This window comes from Coturnix japonica, chromosome 2 (genome assembly GCF_054131305.1).
Source record: "Coturnix japonica strain WE chromosome 2, WE-NBRP24, whole genome shotgun sequence".
Lineage (NCBI taxonomy): Eukaryota > Metazoa > Chordata > Aves > Galliformes > Phasianidae > Coturnix > Coturnix japonica.
In genome coordinates, this window is record NC_140664.1 from 37,525,958 (window position 1) to 37,550,089 (window position 24,132).

Sequence of the window (24,132 nt, forward strand, 5' to 3'; positions counted from 1 at the left end):
CCCGGCTGTGTGCAGGGTCGCCAGCCACCAGACCAGGCTGCCCAGAGCCACAACCAGCCTGGCCTTGAATGCCTCCAGGGATGGGGCATCCACAGCCTCCTTGAGCAACCAGTTCCAGTGCATCATCACCCTCTGAGTGAAAAACTTTTTCCTAATCTCTAACCGAAACCTCCCCTGCCTCAGTTTAATACCATTCCCCCTTGTCCTCTCACTATCCACCCTTGAAAACAGTCGTTCTCCCTCCTGTTTACGTGCTCCCTTCAAATATTAGAAGGCAAGTATCCCCCCAGTTAAGTTTATTAACTAATAAATCTAGTTTACTAGATCTGCTTTAGATTCATTGCATTGAATAATTAACTTGAATAATTTTTGTCATATTTCTCTGCACAAACCTTCTGTATAAAACTAAATAAATATATATATATATATATGCAAAACCAGGAAGCACATTGCACTGACTAAAACTGGGAAAACAAAAAAGACTGATCAAAATGCCCCCTGTAGCCTTAATCTCCTTTATGACTCTGCCAAATAGGATCAGTAGGTGAGAAATCTGTCACTCCTGATGAACGTTTATTTCTGTGGACACGTACAGCACCCTGAGCTCACAGTTGCATCTACAGATGGACCATTTTGCACAAGAGAGCCAGAGAGAGCAGAAGGAATACAAGGTTCCCACACCTTAAGAAGTGTTTGCCCAGCACATTCTCAACACTTTCCTTTGCTAAGTCTGGGCACTACTTATTTCAACACTGGAAAACTTGCAGCTTGGACAGCTGGTTATCGCATGACCATGACCAGCTTTTCAGTACAGCCCTGCTATTCCTCGATACTTTCTCCATCTCTATCATCTTGAGCAATTGTCCCCTCCCAAACAGGTACAGACTTCCTTCTCCAAGTCTGGGAAGTATCCAGCATGTTTTAGACATCACCACAACCCAAACAGTAACAGCATGAACTCTGTTTCTGGAACAAAGAGCCGGAGATCTGTGGTATTTAACCCACCTGATCCCTGCTCAGAACTACAAGGCAAACTTAAAATGCAGCCAACAGCCAGTAAAAGGAAATTTTTTCCAGACCCAGGATTGGCAACCAAAACAACACAAGATACTTCCTCAGTCCTGTGTTTGCTTTTCACATTAATCCGACCTTCAAAGAATACATTCCAAATTTGTGACAGTCAATAAAATAAAATTAAAAACTTATTTACTCCATCCTACTCGAGAAATAAGATGATTGTGTAACCCACTTATAGCAAAACCTCGAGTTCTATGCAAATTATGCCTTTTCTACCGGTAAAGGAGTGCAAATGAAAGCAAGACCATCTCAGAGCTAATTTGATACTTGCAGCAATGCCAAAATAGCAGAGAGAGAAATGACAGAAGAAGGATTTTTACAATTAAAGCAGATGGCTGAGCATGAACAATAAAGCACAGAGAACAGAGATGCAGGACTTGTCTACACACAGGCTTCTGTCCCACTGACTCTGTTTGAAATCAGTATATTTAGCAGAGACAGATTTATCCCTGGTGCAGATGGGAGGATAGTGTTGGCACGCTGTGTGGGCTCTGCCAAGACCTGCTACTGGAGGAAGCCCATTGCTCTTTTACCTCCTCCTGCCTCCTCACAACCTCCTGTTCCACCTGTTTCTATCTAGCAATATCAAGGGCTGCAGGAAGTGCTATGAAACTCTTCTGAAAGCACAGTTCCAACACTGATTCAGGAGGAAAAGCTATGATAGACGTAAATATGGTCAATACTGGCACAAACACTACAGTCCCATCTGGACCTGCAGCTGTTGCACTGTTATGGTTTAAAACCAACAGGCAATGAAAAAAACCAAGCCACCGTATATACTTCACTTGAAGAGGTGGGTTGGTACAAAAGACAAAAACAAGCATTTTACTTTTTTTTTATTATTGCTATATGGCTCTTATTGGATATCTTAAGATGGCCAGGGTGCCTATTACTTACCTGTTGGATATTCAAAGGTAAATGATTAAATATCTCATTTTAATTTAAGCCAAATCTAATTGATCTTGATTAAAATCCCAGGATTGCAGTGATAATTCTCATTTTAAATTTCTAAGACTAAATTTCTAAGAGAAAAGCCAAGACCTGCTACTGGAAGAAGCCCATTCTTATTCTTATCCATGTTTGGTCTTGTACTTTATTACAGACTCACTGGAAGCGCTACCACTACCTTCAGCAGATGCATGACTGCAAAGTCCATTACAATTTGGTGCTTAACTCCCTTCAGTTCCATTCATTTTCAACTCTTTAAAACTCACAGCCACACCAAATGAAGAAAGTTTAGCCCCTAGGTTGGATTAGTCTGACTATTTTTGATTCAGAGACAGACAAAAAAAAGCCATGAAATGTTTGTGGTTTCAGAAGCTTTTCCTTTAGAACAAAAATAGTTCTGTTTTGAAAAATAACATTTTGGAAGCATTTAGTTCTTAAAATAAGAAAGGATGTCAGGGTGAGGAAAAGTCTTTTCCTGCAGCAATTCAAGACAAACATAGTCACTATCTCAGGTACTTTTTTAATAAAGAACTTGTAAATATGTACCACAGCTGACAACGATAAACAAGGTATTACAAGTCAAGAGATAATCAAAAATTGGTGGCAGAGATGGAGATGTATGGCTCCTTTTTGTGTGCTTAAATAAGCTGTTCAGAGTTCAATCAGCAGTGGTGAGTTATTTAACACTTACCATTCATATTATGCAATATGTAGCTTGGAAGGAGGATGTGTAAAGCTCCATGCTGTCAGTGACCATGAAATCAAACTATCATTTGATACGTATTTCTTAAGAAAGATACCTGCACTGCAAATCCTTTATCAAGCTTAAGGATCTCTTCAAATGTATCACCACTAAAATCGCTAACTATTCAACTACATATCCTCTGTTTGTTAAGATAGAGCTTGTAATTTTAAGTATCCTTCTCACAGTTTGTGCTGTACTGACATTCAGCTCTGATGCGGTTGTTGCCTTCCATGCTCTTATATAGGTGGCTGATCAAGTCATGTCCCACAGGCAACAGCAGGTGGCTGAAGATGAGAAGAATCACTGTTTGTCAGTCAAAGCACACTATAGGCGTATGTACTTTGAGATAAGGCTCTTACGCCTTTTGAAGCAAAAGCAATATCCTAGATTGGAAATTTGGGTGATTCATACAGCCAAATTTCAGGCCCTTTCCATCTTTTACCTTTTTCTGTTTATGAATTTCTCTTCTTTCTTTAATTTGACACACCAGAAAATGCTTCTTGCTGGAAAAGTCTGCATGATTAAATTTCAGTGATTAATAGATTAAGCACGATTCTGATCTTTGGATTAATTACCTATAAACAATCAGTTCTGTTGCACCTCTGAATTTCTCCATCCAAAATCTTTGCAAAAACTGAGAGAAATTTTTACTAAATGTATATTAATTGAAAACTCAATTACACATTAATTTGTATATGAATTGCCATTAATTATAAGAGTTCCCGTTGACTCCCCACTTACATTTCTGAGCTGTTTCTCAGCTGGTAGTTTCTGGCATTCATGACAGGAGTGCAGGGAAAGAAATATGGCAAATATACTGTTACAGTCGTAGTACATACCTGCAAGCATTAAAATCATGAGATGTAGAAACAGAGAAAAACAAAGAAAATTGTCTAAAAATCATTAGTGCCTATAGTTACCAAAGTTGTCCTTTAGATCTTACCCACATAACCCAGAACATCAGCATTTACCCACGAACAACCATCAAGGTTCAGGTTCACCCATCTAGCTTCAGACGCTAACTCTATTAAATCATAGAATCATTAAGACTGGAAAAGACCTCTAAGATCACCTAGTCCAACCATCAGCCCACCCCCACTGTGCCCACTAACCACATCCCACAGAGCTACATCTACATGGTTTGTGAATACCTCCAGGGAAGGTAACTGCACCACCTCCCTGGGCAGCCTGTGCCACTGCAACTTATGAATTAGTTTCCACCTCTGCAGCCACAGCCACCTCCAGAGATGGATGTTCACCCTGTGTCCAGCCTCCCTGCCACACACCACAGCTGCTGATGGAGAGGTGTCCATGCAAGGTGTGGGATCTAAGTGTCTTTCATTAGGGACCTCATACCTTTCAAAGCAAATGAAGATACACTCCCCACCAAGATTTAGAAAACAACTAAGCAGACATAGAGAAAAATTTCTGGAATGCACAGCCATGTGAATAACTTTTCCAAGCACAAGGTTTCACATACTTTGCGGACTGCCATAAAAAAGCCCATGTACCACATTTAGAGAAGGCCATAAGATTCAACCACATGTGACTGTGACCATTTGTCAGAGAACCACATCTCCAAGATTATGAGCTTTTGGGCAAAGCGTTGATGGGCAGATAGGAGAGACTGGAAGCAGTTCAGTCTTTATGAAACTCAGGTCAGGCTCTATATCTGAGAATGTAACACTGGGACAGTTCAAAACCAGGTCAAACTTTTGCCCAAGCCTGAAACTCTAATGGCAGGTAGGACAGCTAGAGCAGAGCCAGAGGCTGGAGATTTAAAGCAGTTGACTATCTTCACAGCTAAATAGAAAAATAAGTATCCTCTCAAATAACCTTTTTAAGCTTTGACAGCTTAATATATGTGTATATATCCTGAAATTGTTCACCCTGCCCATGGAAGCATGAAGCTTTTGGAACAGCAGCATTAGTCAATGAGATATTTAAAAAATAAAAAGAAAAGCAAAAAGAACAACAAAAAAGGCAAAAGGAAGATAAGTCAGCCAGATTCTTGGCAAAGCATTATCTACACTGCGATTTCCTCACAGAGAGTAAGGTGATGAATTGAAGAAAACACAGGCCAAGGGGCAGAAGGGCACTTAGGAAGACGGCTCTGCCTAATCCATGGGCTGAAGATTAGATACTAAATTCCAGTCAAAGGAATGGTACTCTGGGTTATGTTGCGGGTGTGGAAGATACCATGGTGGGTCCTCGCCAAGTTTAAATGCAGACTGGTTTAGACAAGATTATTTTTGGTTAAAGTCACTGTGACACGGTTTTTTTCAATTACCCAATTATGTGAGCTTAAGAAAAGGAAAATAAAAAAATAATTTAAAAAAAAAAAAGGAGCTGTACTGTTCTTTCTCAGATCAAACAGTTTCTTTCTTGCAGATTTTTTTGCCAAGTTATAACAAAAAAAAGGACTGTGACCTGAGCAGGATCTCCTAGAGCTAATAAAAAGGAAAACAGTCTGAATAAGAGTTCATGCCATAAAATCAAGGTAAGAAAAGCAGCACGCTTGTGTTTTGTTTACGTTTGTTAATGAAAAGAATGAAGACAAAATATGCAAATGGCAAAGCTTTTGTAAGCACTATAGCCCACAAAACACAGGCTGTTCTTGCAGTTTCAGCTGTGATCTGGCAAGGTGCTCACTCACCACTCCATCAGTCTTCGGAATCAGAAAGGAGCCACTCCTAAGCAGCACAAAATAGGCATTTTCTTTATGTCTGGCACTAAATCTTTGCTAACTGATCTTAAGTTTAATCCTATTGTATCTTCTAACAAACTGAATCTTGCTGGCTTCCGTCGTGGCAAGTTTCTTGGTTGTTGTTTTTCTGTCTTGTTCTTCATTGTTGTTCCAACAAGTTATAAGGAACTGTGTGATTTTTTGTGTGTAAGTAGCTTATGCAAGGCTTTTGTAATGTGTTATGAGAAAGCCAGAGCTTCCCCAGTAGTAGGTGAAGTGGCTGTCAAAGAGAGAGTTCTATCTCCAAATTGTTAAAATATTAATTACTGTAAATCTGACTTTTCACAGCTTCATTTAGACAGAACTAACAGGATTCACACAAGGGATTCTGCTCCTCCTTCTGCTGATTGAAGTCTCACTGCTCAGGGATTTTTATCAGTGTTTATCACTGCAGCGCTCAACAGCACAAAGTCCTGACTTCACGATAAGACATGGAAGCCAATTAGTAGAAAAACAGACAGAGACTGGGAAGAGAAAGGGTGCTCCCTGAAGTTATAAAAGTCATTTTCCCTACCTACTTTATCCATTCCTTCAAACACAGTAGCAAAAAGCTTCACATGAGCTTCTTCACCTCAGCAAGATACTGCAAAAACACAGCTCCAAGCTGAAAAGCTGCATCCTGCCACTAAGAGGAGCTAAAATCCAGTTATCATCAATGATAAGGCCATGCTCCTGCACTGGAAGCTCATGGCAGATCCCTCCTCTCCTCTTCCTCCTAAAGGAGGGCAGGTTTCCCCTCTCTTGTTCCAGCAGTACCAAAGAAGAAGCAGATCTCAGCAGAAGGAACCGGACTGCCACAGCACACAAAGTTTTCAAGGACTAAATGAAATGCACTCTTTCTGACTCAACAGAGAGAAAAACAATAGTGCAACCTGTGGGAAATTTACACATCTCTGTACCAATCCATGGAGAAAATGAATTGCTATAACTCGCAGACGCTTGACCACATGCCTCAGACTTTGGTAATTCACACTTTTAGCTCTAAAAGCTTCCATTACTAGTATTTAAAATACTGTTTTCTACCAGTATCATTCAGGTGGCTAATTCAAGCTGACTGCTTTGCCTGAAGCTTGTGTCTTACCATGATCTCAGAGTAGCAGCTACTTAAGTTATGTCTGGGGTGATGGGAGGGAGTATTGATATGGTCACTCCCACTGATCTACAACTGAATACCCTTCTCTCCAGGAGAGTGGGAAATACAATAGTCTGCTTGCAAAATAAAACTCAAGTGCATATTAAACATATTGGTAAATCTGCCTAAGAGAGGGCAGAAGAAAGGACCTTCAGTGTGCAGCAATATTCCCAAAGAAAGGCCAGCTCAACACTTCAAAAGGTTGGAAACTCCTCAAAAAACTTACTTAAAAATAGAGAAGGGAAAATTACGACAAGCAGGTATTCACTAGAGAAACTTACAGAGTAACCCAACTGAGTAATTTACTGGATATGTAGTAGAGAAGCTCTGAAGGATTCTCCCCTTCATGTTTAATAATATACTTAAGTTATGACCAAACCATAAAGTTGAAAATGATGAAAATATTGGAAATGTAGAAACCTTTTATCTATACGCTTTCTGTTCTGATGACACCCCATGGGGTACATTCTAGAGGTAAAATGACACCATCATGGCTTATTGCAATAACTGAGACTCCAAGCCAACCCTCCATCAGTAACAACTAGAGATAACTGACCCCAGATACACAACTAGGTCCAGAAAGCTGTGTCTATCTATCCACAACTTTTAAACCCAGCAGGAGTGCATGAGGGTAACATACTTCAAGTATAAGGGGGGAGGGGAGGGGGGAAATGTTTCTTCTTTCTTTGCTACCTATACATCCTCTGGAAACTCATCTGTTTCCTCTACACCATTGTACATTAGGTCAAGCACCAGCAGGTCAGATTCACTTTTCCATCCAGTCAACTTATGACCTGTCCTAATTAGCCACTGTAAACATTCTATGATCAAGAGAAACATATTATTTACTTACCAAAATAAGCACAGTTTCCAGCAGCTTGCTTGTTTTGCTAAGGGATGATTTTGGAATTGAATTAAAGAACTGCATACGTAACTTATTAATTTTTATATTTAGGGAAACAAAGAGAGCTCCCAGAAGACCTCCAAGCATTCCAAGTAGGATGGCTGGAATGAAGGCCAAGACATGCATGTCCAGCAAATTCTTAACCTGAGTTGAAGGAAGGAGAAAACATGTTCTGAGCATCCTGCCAGTGACATGAAATATTGCACCCTCTCCCACAAAACTTGATACTACAAAGTAATTGCTACACAAGAAAACAAATCTTTTCTTGTGTTTTAGGGGTTCAGGTAGTTAATTTAAGGCCAGTCTCACAGGAGGCACTGTACTGCTTTTACACACCTCACAGCAGTGGAGGCAGCAAGTAGACACTATCACAGATAGATCAATTAGCCAGTTATTTTCATTCCTGAATGAATGTAAAAGAGCTGAGCAAGTAAGGTGGTAAGTTAAGGAAAGAAGTATTCTCTTGGTCCTGTCAATGAATCAAGAGGAAACATCTATGATGTGCTGCAGCACCTCAGGTTACCTCCAAATGAGGTAACTTGAGGTCTGAGTGTTGCAGTTTGAAAGATTTTGCTGGACCAGAGCTTTGCTCACAGTATCTACATCTACCTCATAATTTTGTAAAGTTGACCTGGGTCAGGGCAATCCAAAGCACAGATACAGGCTGGACAGAGAATGGCTTGAGAGCAGCCCTGAGGAGAAGGATTTTGGAGTTTCAGTTGATGAAAAGATTCAACATGAGCTGCCAATGCACACTTACAGCCCAGAAGGCCAACTGTATCATGCTTTGATAAGCAGGAAAAAAGTGATCAACAGGTCAAGGGAGATGATTCTGCCCTGTAATCTGCTCTTGTGAGACCCCACCTGGAGTACTGTGTCCAGTTCTGGAGCCCCCAACACAAGAATGATGTGGAGCTGTTGAAGCAGGTCCAGGGGAGGGCTACAAAGATGATCAGAGGGCTGCAACACCTCCCCTGTGAGAACAGGTTGAGAGAGCTGAAGCTCTTCAGCCTGGAGAAGAGAAGTCTCTGAGGAAACCTTATAGTGACCTTCAGTACCTGAAGGGACCAACAGAAAAGCTGGGGGGGCAACTTTTTATAAGGGCACATAGAAATAGGATGAGGGGAAATGGTTTTAAACTGGAAGTGTATATTTAGATTATATTTTAGGAAGAAATCCTTTACTGTGAGGATGGTGAGACACTGGAACAGGTTGCCCAGAGAGAGGCCATGGTTGCCCCCTCCCTGGAAGCATTCAAGGCCAGGCTGGATGGGGCTTGGAGCAACCTGATCTTGTGGGAGTTGTCCCTGACTATTGCAGGGGGGTTGGAACTGGATGATTTTAGAGGTCCCTTCCAAACAAAACCATTCTATGATTCCACGATTCATTGTCAACTTCAATTCAACCATGTGAATTAAGCGCATTTTTAAGCTTCACGTACAGCCTAAAATTGATGCTGATCTGGAACAACTCACAGAATAACAGATCACAAATATAGGATATAATCTGGCAGATGAAATAGTAATGGAATTTTCTGCTTGATTCCACAACAGGCAACAAGGATTAGAGCAGTATCATGCTTTAATGTTATCTTCCAGTCAACAAAATAGGTCAACGGATCAATGGCAATCTATTAAAAGCTGTGAAGATATTGTTTCCTTAGGCCAGGCTTAGACATACATGGGTTTTTGCTTTTTTTCCCAAGATTAGGATCTGGACAGAGATCATGAAACATTCAGAAAGTTAACTGGCAGAGAAAAATAGGGGCAGATGTGGAGGAATGCCTTCAACACTGCACAAGGATAATACTTGGGGTAGTTGATAACAGAAACTGGCAGCTTTCCTTGAATTGCTTGAAGAAGCACATAGGACCTCCTACTCATATTATTTTTTCTTCCTCTTTTTATTCTTTTTCCTTACACTTATTCCCATACATCTTCCTACAAATAGTGAAAAAGTTAACAGCTCCACCAGAAGTCTGTGCTAAGCACTGATGGTATCACCTGAGAAGAGTGCCAGAGCTAAAACCCTGTCAGACCTTAAGAGTTGATCTATGGGATGCTGCAAACTGAGAGACCTGGTTTGAGAAAGGCAGAATCCCAGCTTTCCTTCTCTGACACTAGAAGCTCAACACCTCAGAGGAAGTCAGGAGTGACTGCGGGTTTTCACCCAGACTATAACAATTGTATATGAATGCATTGTACATACAAACCAAACCTTTAGTGATGCTATTTTTACCATCAGCTGCACCAAAATTCATCCTTTTCCAAGGGATTTAAAGAGATCTAATGTTTAAGATACTGAAATTCAGAAAGAAATAGCTTAATTGGAAGTAGTGGCGAGGTATAATGTTCTTGTCATGGTGTGAGCCACAGGCTTTGACCAGCCATTGGGAAAAATCTGTAAGCTATAGAACAGTCTTCACCTTTACAAAACATCTAGAGGTCTACATAAAAAGAAAGTGAAGCTTCCCGAAAATCTAAGGCTCTGGAGTACAATAAATTCTTCTCGTAACCTTATCCTAAATTGAAGGAAACTAAAGAAAACAAACAGTTTTCTTGAGAAACAAAGCCCACAGGCTTTCAACTTTAAGTTTAATCACAGCAAACTGTGTTGGTTAATGCCACAAAACATAAAAGAAGCAAAATTTCCCCTGAGCCCAAGGTTCAGCAAAATGAAAATATTTCTAGTTATCTCTATCAACTTGAGAGCCAAGAACTATTCAGCCCTGACAGAAGCCACGCTGATAATAAGTTCTGTTAGCTTTTCCTGATAATGACACTAAAAGAAGATTGGCGACAAAGTCCAGCACACTTTTTTTTTAAAATGGCTTGAACGGAGCATTGAAAGAGCTATGTTTATTGTAAAATAGCCACCAAAGTAAATCTACTCTCCTCTGTACGCGCAGCTGTCCATTACACAATCCTTTGGCTTCAGAAATAAAGCCATCTTCAGCAGGCCTGAGCTCTTCCCTATTCACTTAGTCTCACCTTTCTGCCACAAATCTATCTTATCTTAGTTGTGTCACTGCAGCTGTTCATGGGACTGAATGATGAGTTGGTCCACAAGAAGGATTTGAGCTGAAAACCAATATCTCTTCCCATTACCCCAGCTAATGTTGTGGTAAACTAAATAACTTCAAATACTTTTGCATAGCGTGTGCATATAAAGAAAGGTGCCTGTTTTCCAAATTATGGTATGCCTACACAAGGAAAATATCTTTAGCTCGGGTGTTTTTTGTTTGTTTTGGAGGGGAGGGTTTGTTTGTGTGTGTGTGTGTGTGTTTGTTTATTTGTTTGGCATTGATAGAGAAATACAAATAAAAAGAAATACAGAGACCAATTAAAATGGTCAGGGAATTACCTTAGGAGAAAGGATATTTAGTAGCAGAAAGTGGACTGGGGTTCATGAGACCAGGGTTTTATTTTTATCCCTCTAATTGACTTTCAAGTCACGTCATAATACAAAGAGTATTCAGGCAAGGAGTGAAGATCTTGATTCTCACATACCACCACTGAATCATCTTGCAATGAAGGTGAGTGAAAGACATAATAAAAGCAACTATATTTAGGTGGACACAAGGTAAAATTGAAAACATAAGGTTGTGTTGTGCTGGAAGGAATAAAGGCTGAAGGTCACCTCTGTTGTGCAATCAGGAACAAACAGAGATTATGTTTTTAAATGTTTAATCTGTAAGCACAAAAGAACAGGGCCGCAGTACAGCAATGTCTACAGCAACAAAGGAGGGCTCAAGCCAGCCCCAGAAGAAGCCATTGAACATCTTGTGCTACAATGTAAAATGCGCTTTTCTATTTAAGTAGGAACTGCAAAACAGCTGTCTTGCATCCAAGTGATTACCAGGCATAAAGCTCCCGTGTCCACTGATCTGATAATCACACACACATTATCCTACTTCCTTTTGGTCCCAATTCCCTGCTAGTCCCTCATGAATAATGTTGAAAGAAACAAACCTAAAACCCAACATTTCATTCCTTCCACATCCACACAGTACATACCCAAAACAGAATTCTTTTCTCTGCTTCAAAAAATCCGAAGTGACCTCTGTAAACAAAGCCATAGAGTGACGAGGACAGCAAATCCGTGGTGAAGGTAGCTGTCAAGCAGCAAAAGAAGGTTTGCCAAGCCAGCCTGATGTCCCAGAACGAAGACACCTCCTCCAGCGTGAACAAGAGCCCGCCAATGGGGGCACGAAATACTGAAGCTATTCCTGCTCCCGCACCAGCTGTAATGAAGCTGCGCCTGCAATAGGTAGTAGAGGCAACACCTGGATCACTGAAAATAACTACCAAAACAAACAAGAAAACAAAAACAAAAAAACCCCAGAATCATTGTTTATTTCAAATATGAGTTTTGTAGTACTGAATGTAAAGACCCAGTGGTCCATTTTGGGGTTATTACAGCACCTTTTGTCCCTAGGTTCATTACAGCACCTTTACAGAACCTTTAGGTTCTGAATTCAGATGTAGTCGCAGATGTGACTCTCATGAGTCAAATTCCTGGGGTTACTTGGCAGATTAGCAATATAGTGAATTCAGTCGAGGGGCTTGTGGAGAACACATGAGAATCCTGTAGTAACAGTGACCAAAGCACCCATACTGTAGTGAAGTATTACATAATCATACCCTGAATTCTTAGGGCTTTTAGTCAGCAGGAAAGGAGAAATGATACTTCATTCACATTTCCTTCATACCATAACAATTTTTCTCTTTCCTGATCTTCAGCCTTGCAAAAATTCCTCAATCCTAGAATATCACAGGAGAAATGCAGATAGCAAGACGCTGAAGTGTTGATGAACAGTGTAATTAAAGCAAGGCAGACATAACATTTCATATAGTGCAGCCAGCAGGAGCAGGGAGGCAATTGTCCCTCTGTACTTAGCACTGGTGAGGCTACATTTCGAGCATTATGTTCAGTTTTGGGTCCCTCTCTACAAGAAAGACATCGAAGCCCTGGAGTGTGTCCAGAGAAAGGCTATGAAGCTGTGAGGGATCTGGAGCACAAGTCTGATAGTTCACGTGTTGAAATCCTTACAAGGTCCTCCTGTCCTCCAAAGACTGAGGAGGAGTCCAACAGAAAAGCTACATAGGCAACTTCACATCTGGTAGTTTACAACTAACAGAGTTATATACACTGTTGGTGCACAGATTTTTACTTACATGCTTTATCTGCACAGGAACGTTATTTTCACCAGTGAAGAACTCAAAAGGTACTGTATACCACATAAATGCTAGGGGAAATTTGCTTGGACATCTCCCATTTTCTGCTTCAGTTATTTGCATGTGCTGTGAATCACACCAGCAGTGACAATTAATAATGAAATCAGACCCCTTGTACAGATCTCTTGCAGCTGCCTGCGGGATGGAAGCCTTAGAATCCTTCCACAACTCCTGCTAGTTGAATTACTGCTCTGCCTCTGGGCAACATAGGCAACGTAGGCAACAAGCCTATGTAAGAACTCCAAGAGACAACAGGGAATTGGAGTTTTCCATCCTGATCTTTGTAAAGGGAGTGAGGTCTTGCTTATACTGAAATCTCTCTGTTTTAAGAAATTATCCTTTTTGTAAAGCATAATTTCAGCACACAGTGCCTTTCTGAGGATAGTTCCTGCGTACATTCAGGAACTAAAACTTAAAATCACAGAATCATATAAACTGAGTTGGAAGGGACCTTTAAAGGTCATCTACCCCAACTTCCCTGCAATGAATAAGGACATCTACAGCTACATCAGGCTGTTCTGATTTGTTTAAATGATTGATAAACCCAGAATGGTCTGGCTTAAAGAGGTCCACAATGATCATCTGGTTTAAACCTCCCTGCTATGTATAGGGTCGCCAACCACCAGACCAGGCTGCCCAGAGCCACATCCAGCCTGGCCTTGAATGCCTCCAGGGATGGGGCATCCACAGCCTGATTTATCCTGCAGACACACAAGGTTAGAAAAGAGGCATATATATATATATATATATAGAGAGAGAGAGAGAGAGAGAGAGAGATGATAGATATAGATATAGATAGATATAGATATATATATATAAAAAAAAAAAAGCAAGTGACACAACCATTTAGGTTTTTTATACTAAGAAAGGAAACTAAGAGCCCCCTGTACACACTGTGGAATCCCCATCATTTCCTCTCCCCTGAATTGACACTCTTAGTTTGGGGATAAAACTCATAGCTGAAACTCACACATTTCTTAAACTCTTCCTTTTATAGCCAACAGAGCAATGGAAAAAGGTCTCCAGCATTAATGCATTGTTTTCTATGAGCATAGAATAGAAACGTTTGTGAAGGATTACATTTATTAAGTAAGGTGAGTTTTCTTCCACTACAAAGTGACAAACAGCAGGAAGACCAAAAAACCAGTGGAGCAGCACCTCCATCCCCACATGAGATGCAAGGGGCTTGCTGCCAGTGTGCTGAGTACCCCTGAAGCACCAAGGGCTTGAGGGAGCCCTGCAGGTTGCCGTTCTGTGCCCTCCCCATCACTTACTTGTCAGCTGAATTCCGAAATCTGGTGAAGAAGGGAAGGTGGATGCCAAGCGTGTCTGACTGCAGCTGGCTCAAGCCACAACCCAGGATAGCCCTAAAAGTGGTGATGCATAATTGAGATCACTCTTCAGTAAATGGTTCATAAATCAGCCCCAGCTCAAGGCAGGGGAGGACAGAGCCTCAGTCAATGTGCAGCAGCAAAGCTAAATTGGCTTCAACAGATTTAAACAAGAAAAAACTTGAATGCATCTTTTAAATATGCAGAGTCCTGTTGACAAAAAGCAGGAGGCTCTTAAAGATTTTCAGCTTCTTAACTGAGAGACTTAAATGGCTTTTTTTTTGCAGGGAGTGTTGTGGTGATTGATCATGAAATGCCTTTTGAAGAGCTGCATGTTAGCGTCTGCCCAAGAGTGGTGACCTGTCAGACTACAGCCCATCACTTCAATCATCTGCATCCAGGTTAATGACCGCAACAGACAGAACATCTCTGCTTCTGACAGAAGATGCGTAATGATTTAAATTATTACAGTACGTTCCCAGGCAGCACTTCAAACTACATTTAAATGGGGGGAAAAAAAACACCAAAAAAAACCAAGCCCTTAGTGAAATGAAAAATCCATTCACTGTATAATCTTGGAAGACTTCTCTACAAGTCTTAAATTAGGGGTCTTAAGGAGTCTCTCAGAGGCTTTTAGCAACTTGCATGTGTTTATGTTTAATAAAAATGGTAGAGGGTTCCAATTAAATTAAGTTAAATTAGCTCTTAGTTCCTGTGTTTTGAAAAGGCATCACATTAATACCACGCTGAATTTCTTCATGGAAATATGATTCCATTCTTTGGCTCAGACATTGCTGTTACCAACCTAGCACAGAGGAAAAACATCACAGCTGCAGTCTCTGAGCTCTTAGAGACAGAGGTCTGAAGGCAAAGAAAACAGAAGAAATCTAAAGGGATAACTAACCCTTGGTAATCTCTGCCTGAAAGGTTTGTGGCTCCTCTGACTAAGCATGCTCTCCTATTTTTGAAAATCTGAGTCATTCCCAAGGGTGCTACACCTCCATTTGGATAAATAATATATAAATAAAAGCCCACAGAGTGGTAAGTCAGGTCAGCAAAGAGAACAAACCTCAAGGATGAATACTTTTCCAAAGCCAAAAAAGATCAGAAGTAAAACGGCAAACTAGCCAACAAGTGATCTACATCACGTTAGCAAAGACCAGTTTCACCAAGTCTACTCAAGATATGGCTTAGTAATGATAATGAAGTGTAGCAGGAGTCTCTTCCAAATAGGCTGACTTGCACAATCACTAGCTGCACTTGTGCAGGTGGGTGCAAAAACACTGCCCATTTTGTGTGCAGCCACCTGAGCCTGCCTTTATTTTTGCACTGACTGTGTAAGTAAAAAGCGACTACAAGAGATGCAAAGCAGCCAACATCACTCCGGGACAGGTTGCTTTCAGGAACAAAAACTGTGGTTTTGCAAATCCAGTCTCCCCCACTTTATCAGCACACTGTGAGCTATCTCATCAGTTGTCCAGATAGCTACTTACTGAACCCCACTCAGAGTCCTACAGAGAAATCCAGCCAAAGTTTAAAACACGGTGAAAAAATGGCTTTCTTCACTGCATGGCTTTGAATAGGTGTGCTAGTGAAAAGGAGGGGGACAACACGACACCACTGGTGCTAGTGCTATGAGGGTGTTTTTAAGCCAGCGCTGCCACCACACAAGCCGTTGCAAAGCCATCCCCATAGTCTGATAGCTTTAACCTCTTACCCCAATTTCTTACCCCAAATGGACCATGGGACCTTCCAGCCCACAGAAGAGCCCAGAGGCTACAGCCAGCACGCATGAGACAAAGGTCCCTAGGAATGTTTTGATGTTAAAAAGATGTTGAATAGAAGTGCCATTCAAATATCCAATGATTTCAGGCAAGCCAGATGGTGAACCAGCTGGGCAAAAGAACTGCGAAGGGAAAAAATAATTAGCGGAGTTTGTGCTCATATCCTTCCAGACATACCTATGGATGCAGTCTGTAAGTCCAGATCTCACTTTGCTCGTGAACAGCATTTCCCAGAGTTAACGGTGCATGCGCAAATATAATCTCTAGCAACACAGAAATGTGTGTTCTCAGCAGTTGCCACACATGGAGGAGGGAGAGAAGATGACTGCAGAGGACCCACCTCTGCTCTGAGCCCTGCAGCCCAAGACCTTGTGTCCTGCACACAGGTTACCAGAGGGGCAGGTGGTCGTGAGCCCATGGTGCTTAGTCAGAACAGATTTACTTAAGTAAACTGGCCAGCTACCACCTGTGCCACAGCAAAACCCCCTTTCCTCTCGCAGCCAGACTTTTGAGAAGTTCAGTAAAACATTCACTTTTTCTTTCACCTGTGCTGTTAATAGTTTCTCTGTAACCAAACTGAGCACAGCAGGACAGTAAATGGCAGCACGGCTCAATGCTCAAGCCTTGCAGTCTTGTAAAAGCACTGATCTGGGATGCAGGTGATAAGCACAAAGCACAGCTAAAAGATCAGTCTAAAACCAACAGTAGTTTTCATATGGCCTGATGGCCTTTGGCTCAGGCCCCTTACAAACACCGAATTCTCACATGTTCCAACATTTGCCACTCGTATTTGTTTTACAGACACCACACACCAAGTGTAAATTGCATGGCTGACACCACAGATCTCACCCCAGACAGTTCTACATAATTTAAAGGCAGCAGAAATTAGCCTTAGGCTGAAGGCCAAAAACAGCCTCCCTAGTTGGGCTGTAAGAGAGATTTTACATATATATATACAAAACACTGAATTAAACAAGATTTGGAAGAGCATGAGATTTGGGTTACTGAAGCACCATGGGCTCTTTGCACAAAAGACAGCACTCACCAGCACCAAGCTTGAGGACACGAGGACCATGACCAGCCCGGAGCCCAGCACACACACCCACACCAGGTGGAAGTTGCCATCCTGCCCAGTTTACAAAGAGATTGTTACTTCAGCATCTCTATACTGGTTATACGCCCTGCTTTGTAATCACCTGCAGATAGACTGTGCAGGGAAAAAACAAACAACAAAGTAAAAGTAGTGCTGTTTCTTTATAAGGACTGACATGACTGTATGCTAAAGGTCAGTGTTCCAAGTCATGATTTTTTTCTGGGCCATTTTGCCCATCTCTACAAACACTGTAAGGGATGCACTGTTACTCATCAAGGCCCTTTTGGGAGCAAGAGGAAAGGGACCTTAAGAATACGCACAAGAAATCACTAAATGGAGCCCCCAGAAGATGTGCTCCTGAACAGAGGCTTCAAGGTCATTACCTTTATGAATTAGCAGCTCGTATGAATAAACAGAATACTTCTTAGGAAGCTCTTCCTGTTCCATTTTAACAAAATGGATACCATGCCTTCTCACATTTAAAATTGCCTTTCAGTCTCCCTGGGTTTTTGGTTTGTTTGTTTGTGCTTGGGCTGACCACGGCCATACTGTTTCCATTGCTCCACAGCTCCCACATGCTTTGTCTCTTTCCACAGTGCAGGGTTGAGATTCATTGTGTGTGCAGGTCAAACACAACCTTGTATTTCTGAGGTCATGGTGTAACATTAGGTCACTGCAGCCTTTCCATTAACATCCCATACTGAGGCTTTTGGGAGCACATAATGCAGCACAGCCAAACAGAAAAGCACAATGGTGAGCCTTGCTCATCTGCAGCTGAAGGAGGTGGGTGGGAAGGTTAAACATTTGTACTGCTCTCAGAGACTGGGAGAGCTTACCTGCTGTCCTCTGTATTAGTTTGATACAATAGGACAAGTGCTATAATACAGCAGGGCCAGCACTGTGTGTTGTGGTTGTGCCCTGGAGTCAAACTGTGGCTTCTTTCTATAAATCTAGCTACACATCAGTGCATGCATACACACACAAGTATGTATATAAGTACACATATGCATGTATATATGTATATTCATCCATTGTTTAATATATTTTATAAACATATAATTAGTTTGTATATGAAATATACAGGGAAGTAGGGTTTCAAGAGCATTACATATGCTTTCCTCACAGAAAACTTGAACCTGCCCATTTACTGGATATTCCTTTAGATATATTCAGCCTCCATCTCATCTACAGAAAACGTTTTCACTTGCATTTCTGCCAAGAAATTGAGACCTGTCCCTTAGCAATTGGCAGCATTATCCTGATTGCCCACAGAACAGGTTGGAAGGCACCTCTGGGGATCACCTAGTCCAGACAGAGACTCAAAGCAGGTTCAGCTAAAGCAGGTTAGTCAGCACTACGTGCAGTCAGATTTTGACAAGGATTCTCGAGGATGGAGAATCCACAGTTCCTCTCAGCAGCCTTTTCCCAGGGCTTGATCACAGAATAATTTTAAAAGCTTTTGCTTATGTTCAGATTCCCTGTATTTCATTTTATGGCCATTGATTCTAGTCACTGAGTACCACTCAGAAGCATCTGTCTGTTGCGGAGCATTGTGATAATTTTAGATAACAGGAAATGGACTGTTTGCAGAAGGTTCCTGCCTACATAGCAAGACCGCTTCACAAGGCCTCTCCGAAGATAAGAACCAATTACAACTAGACTTTGGTCCTGTAGTCAGCAAAGCTTCCTAAAAATGAAATTTTGATCCCTAAAACAGAGTAAAAAGATCAGAGTTTAGCTAAAAGACACACCAAGATGACCAAAGGATCACCACCACAAAAAGACAGATCTTGTGGCAAGGAGGAGGAACCCTTTGTTAATCGTTTCAGGGAAGGTGTTGAATATGTATTTATTGTCCGGGTAAACTCTTACATACATAACACAAGTAATGTATAGAAGCTGAAGATCTTTTGTGCTAGGTATGCATGATAGGCTGAGCTGATCCCCATGCATCTGGCATCATGCCTGCTTCTTAATACCACACTGGTCTTAAGGAGAGATCTATCAGACTGGCTTTTTTGTCCACTAACACGTCTCTGTCTCTCAGTCTTCATGACTCCTTCCTATCAGGTGTCGATACATAGTAAGGTATCCCTGGGCCTTCTCTTCTGCGGACTGAACAATGCTAGATTGTTCAGACTCTTCTTGCATGATGGAGACTTCAGTTCTCATAATCTTCATAGATCTTCATGGATTCATTCCAGTAAGACCAGGTCTCCCTTGAACTAGAGAGCCAGAACACAATACCCCAGATCAGGCCTCATCAGCACAGAGTAAAGGAGAAGGACTTCCTCCTTCAACTCACTGGTGATATTCTTAATGCACCCGACTGAGGAAGCTGATAGCCAAATGGCATACTTACAAAGAGTCTAAAGGGAAAAACCATTTCTTTTCTCTTTGGCATCAGCAATACATGATATGGCACATGATCCTTTCATTTTTTTGTATGTGCATGAAGACCACAAGATCATAAAGACTACCTTGATCAGTCTTCTAAGAATACCAGCAGATATTAAACTGCAATGGAAAGTAAGCTGAAGAAAAGGAACGTGTCCACACAAAGACCCACAGGATATCTGACATCCATACCCATCTAGAAAGGCAGAACCATTAGTCACTTAAATCTTCCTGTGGGTTTTCCAATGAATTAGTTCAGAGGAGGTCAATCTAACTTTCTTTTGCTTACCTTCAGGTAACTTTCCATCAGGTCCCATTTCAATTTGATGAGAGAATCAACTATCTGATGAGTCAAAAACCCCAGCATCCCAACTGCTGTTCCAATTAGCCCCATCAGCAGCCACCGATCCCACTCTTTTCTAGAAACAGAACACAGTTATTTCTCAGCCTTCCGCAAAGGACCATTTGCTGCACTTCTCCTCATAAATACACAAGTTCCACTTTCAGGATCTTCTGATCATTAATCACGACTGCATGAGCAAGAGGCTGTTTCTACCACTGTGTCTCACAAAAGCCCGTGCTCACAGAATTCTAACTTCAGGTGAAAGACACTGACTAACAAGCACCACTGATTTTTGTTTGTTTTTATGTGTAAGTTACAATGCAACCTGCCTTTCAAATGCTGATTGTCTGATGCCATCCACCAAAACTCATTTACGAGTATCAATAATTAAGCATCCAGTAGTGCAGTCAGAGTGGGCTTAAAATAAATTCCTGTTGTCTTCTTCCACAAGTAATGCAATGATACAGCTTTTATTATGCAAATGCACATAAATCTTTATTTCTAATTTGCATTTTTTTGTATCAAATATCTCTAGCGATAATTATGCGCTGACAATAACTTCAGTTAGTTCAGTCATTGAGGACTGAAGTCACACAATTCAGATTCAAATACCACGTTTCTTGCATATTACACTAAGAGTGAATTTCAAGTCTCAGTGAGGGAACATTCCACAAACCTCTGCAAAGTCTCTTAAAATTGTATACACTGACCTATAATTTTTCTTTTTCCCATATATTCAATAATTCGTCAAGAGAAAAGGGACAAACACTCAAAAACCAATTTTAAACAAAGGTTGCTTGCCGCATGACCCCCTCCTTTCTATCAAAATATTTTCCTATGTACAGAAACAGCTCATAACGTTTTCCTTCTGCTAGGAGGCATCTCCGTGGATTGGCCAAATTTCCTACAGCCTAGAGGCTGTAATGATATATAAAACAAGCTTACCCATATGTTTTCTCTTGTAGCCACTTCTTATAAACTCCACTGTGTGAAGGCAAATAATCCAAACTTTCATGGGATACTGGCTCTTGTCTCTCTCCGCAGTCATCATAGGCTAAACTACTTCTGTTGATGCCACATTGCCTCCTAAAATCCTGAGGATGAATCAGATCAGGGCTGTGATCTCCTGCCATCAACATTTCCTCTTCGCCATCATCCAAGTGTCTCCTATAGGAAAAAAGTGATGCCATGATGTGGCCTCCAAAACCGTTGAGATACCAAGAACAATGTGAGCCAACGACCAGTCACCTTGAGACTGAAAGAAAAGCCCCACAAGAATGGAGCAGCTGTGACGTAGTGCTGGACTTGTTTGCGTTGAGGTTGGTTTGCTGTGCCTATACACAGCCCCAACACCTCCAATGCAAAGAGAACTTGTCTGAGCTGGAGCTCACTGGTGAAGTCCCTCAAAGCAGAGAAACCTTAAAGTGGTTCACTGTAACAAGACTATTGCACCTGTTCCTCACAGAACATTCAGAAGACAGTGAAGTTTAAGTGAAAGGGGCCTTGATTGTTTTAAAGATATGATCACATGCTGTGCTTTGGGCTGTCTGGAGATCTTGACCCAATAGTATAATCACACAATAAAAAATAAATCAAAAAAACTACATTGCTGTATCATTCACAGTAAAAAATAGGATGAAAACAAAATATTTCCTACTCGACTTGCTCCAATTTCAGTCTTGTACATCAGGAAGTTTGCAGGTTGGCCGTCGAAAACAGAAGGTTTGTTGCAGGTCACGTATTTACTGTAAATAGAAACCTGTTATGTGCTGCATGTTTGCCAGCTCCAGGGTTTGTTTTTTGGTTACAAAGCAAGGAGAGCAGAAGGCTGCTGCTGCTCACCAGCTGCTGGCACGTGGGTCAGTTTGGAAAAGCCTCATCTGAAATAGTGATGAAGCATAAATAGTTCCTGGTTGTCAGTTAATGACTTGGAAAGGATGAGAGCTCTTAATCAAGCCCTTTACTTCTGAGATACAGGGGCTTAAATGATGTCACTTTCTAGTTGTGTTAAATCAAGCTGGTATGTGTGTATTATACAGTATTATACATGCATTCATGGGACATTCGTTTACTGTTTCCACAAAGAAACCTGAAGACATACTCCTCCTGAATACAGAAAAATAGTTATTTTCAGAACATTTAGAGGAAGGCAGCAACTACAGATGATCAGTGGGGCTGTAAAAGCATGCTGTACCAGAAGTTTCTGTGCTAGAGATACACATTGCTTAAAGACCCCACCAGAATTGGACCCCAAACCTACGTGTTTCGGCTGTCACTGTGTGCACAGGGGAGCACAGTTAACACATCAATGCTGAACGTGAGCCTTCATCTTTCCCCTGTAAAATACCTTGGAGGGTATATTATCAGCCCCATCAAATGTGCATAAAGATTGTACTGCTTTCTACCACCAGTGTTCATCTCCAAATATCACCCAAGGATATCCCTGCTTAACCAAGAGCTTCCATAGCTTAGATTTTAGCCTGGTCACAGGCAACAGTGAAGTACATTTCTCAGTGCTGGAAAACAAAATTCCCCAGCATGAGAGCAGAGAATCCATGCTGTGGCCAGTGCCCAGGTTTTCCACTCATTGCCGCTGCTCTCCAAACAGCATTAGCAATATAGCATGAATTTAGTACCCCTCAGAATTCTACCACTTGTCTTTAAATAGCCCAGATATCAAACAGATCCCAACTATTACACACAAAAGCAGCTACACTACAACTCACAGTAAAAACCACACTAAAACACTCCAGACTAGGAAGAAATAACCTGTTATCTGTATATCTGGGTAATGTAATTTCCACTGCAAGCGTATGAAAACCGAGAGAACAATTGATCAGCCCTCAGTTTTCTGCAGACAGAGAACCAAGCAGTTCTGCATGGCATACAGAGTTGTGTACATTTCAATTGTATGAATTCCTTCACTCTCCACTGTTTCCATGTCTTCGGCTGCAGGCTTATCAGAGCAGGGGATGTGATATGTGCATCTGTCAAGCAAAGGGGTGCATGTGTTTGTTGGCATCCGATTTAATACCGATCATTATACAGATATTACAGAATCATCAAATCATAAATACAGTAAAACATTAGAGATTAATAATTAACATTGTTATGCTGAACAGTGCAAAAATTCCTAACAGATAAAAATGTTTTTGAAGCGCTAGGAAGAAATAGTTGCTATTTCGAGGAACACGAGCAGTTTCGATTTTATTATCATTGTTATTTTAGCAGATTGAAAACAAATGAGGAGCTTCCAAAGCACGACACTGTTCCGAGCACCCCACTCTAAAAATCATAACCATTACACTACTAACCCAGGTGACAAAGGCTTTAAACACTCAAGTGTTTAATAGGTAATTTGAATGACAACTCAAGGGAGCAAATACTTATTGTAGTCAATGGATGGCAATATTAAAACCATTGCTAACCAGAAACATGACAACTATATATTTTCACTTCACATTATTTCAATACTTCAAGTTACAGCACTTAAGGAGTGAAAATATCGCCCTCACTTAGCAGACCTTTGCCATGAATGCAATGACTCGTACATTTGACGCTGACTGTAAGGACACAGCTGTTTGGAAAACTGTCAGGTAAGACTGTAACAAATCCATCATTACAGGTCAATTCTGCCATAAGAGATCATAAATTTCATCTGTGAATCTTCACAAAGAAAAAAAGATTTACATGAGACAGAAGTCTGATAAGACTCAAAATGAGTGCAGTCATTTCCATGAATCCTGAAATGGCGATGCTGCGGCAAGGCGTTATTCTCAACATCTATCAGCAGCGGAAGGTCCCATGGCTCCAAGTGCCCCACAGCACCCAGATGATCTGGAATTCTTGAGGCTTCCATCCAGCAAACAACAAATGTGAAGAAACAGAAGGCCAGAATAGACAGGGGTTAGGGTTACCAGAAATTTGTCTGATATTTTAGTGAATGCAACAAGGATTTAACACAGACTTTTGTCTTTAATAGTACTGACTTAATTAACCACACATATACATTTCACCTTCGGACCAATCGCTCTGATTAACCTAGAATCTCAGTATCACAACTTCCATACTCTTGGTTTACAGTTCTCTATGGTGGCAAATTTGCATTCCAAAACCTAAAACCCATTAACAGCAAAGTAACGTAGAAAACTGCTGTTTGAAACACTGAATGGAGCACTCGGTCCTATGGAAGCTGATGACCGACAACAAAACCTGTTCTTCTGTACTTTTAAAGTTATTTTTAAGGCAACTGAAAAAACATAATACAGTTTGAGGGAATAACTCCAGCACCACGACAGGTCTTCTGAAGAAAAAAGATTTGTTACAGTAACATATACAGAATAAGCTGAACTCCTCCTTTCCTAGCAGCTGAGAACAGCCACTCCAGGGGTCACA

At 41.1% G+C, this 24,132-nt stretch overlaps 1 protein-coding gene across 1 annotated transcript in view; it reads right to left on the reverse strand.

Annotated features, from left to right (window-relative positions):
- The window catches only part of LOC107310155 (chloride channel protein C-like), a 77,375-nt gene extending 54,614 nt beyond the window's left edge, over positions 1 to 22,761 (reverse strand). The window contains exons 1-8 of the mRNA XM_015855558.3: positions 20,683 to 22,761; positions 19,684 to 19,813; positions 16,950 to 17,030; positions 15,851 to 16,026; positions 14,064 to 14,156; positions 11,569 to 11,812; positions 7,502 to 7,696; positions 3,512 to 3,609 (exon numbers count right to left, since the gene is read on the reverse strand). Coding sequence (XP_015711044.3) covers positions 3,512 to 3,609; positions 7,502 to 7,696; positions 11,569 to 11,812; positions 14,064 to 14,156; positions 15,851 to 16,026; positions 16,950 to 17,030; positions 19,684 to 19,813; positions 20,683 to 20,927 — 1,262 coding nt within the window. The 5' untranslated portion in view covers positions 20,928 to 22,761. The remainder of the gene's footprint in view (positions 1 to 3,511; positions 3,610 to 7,501; positions 7,697 to 11,568; positions 11,813 to 14,063; positions 14,157 to 15,850; positions 16,027 to 16,949; positions 17,031 to 19,683; positions 19,814 to 20,682) is intronic.
- Positions 22,762 to 24,132: the final 1,371 nt, after the last annotated feature.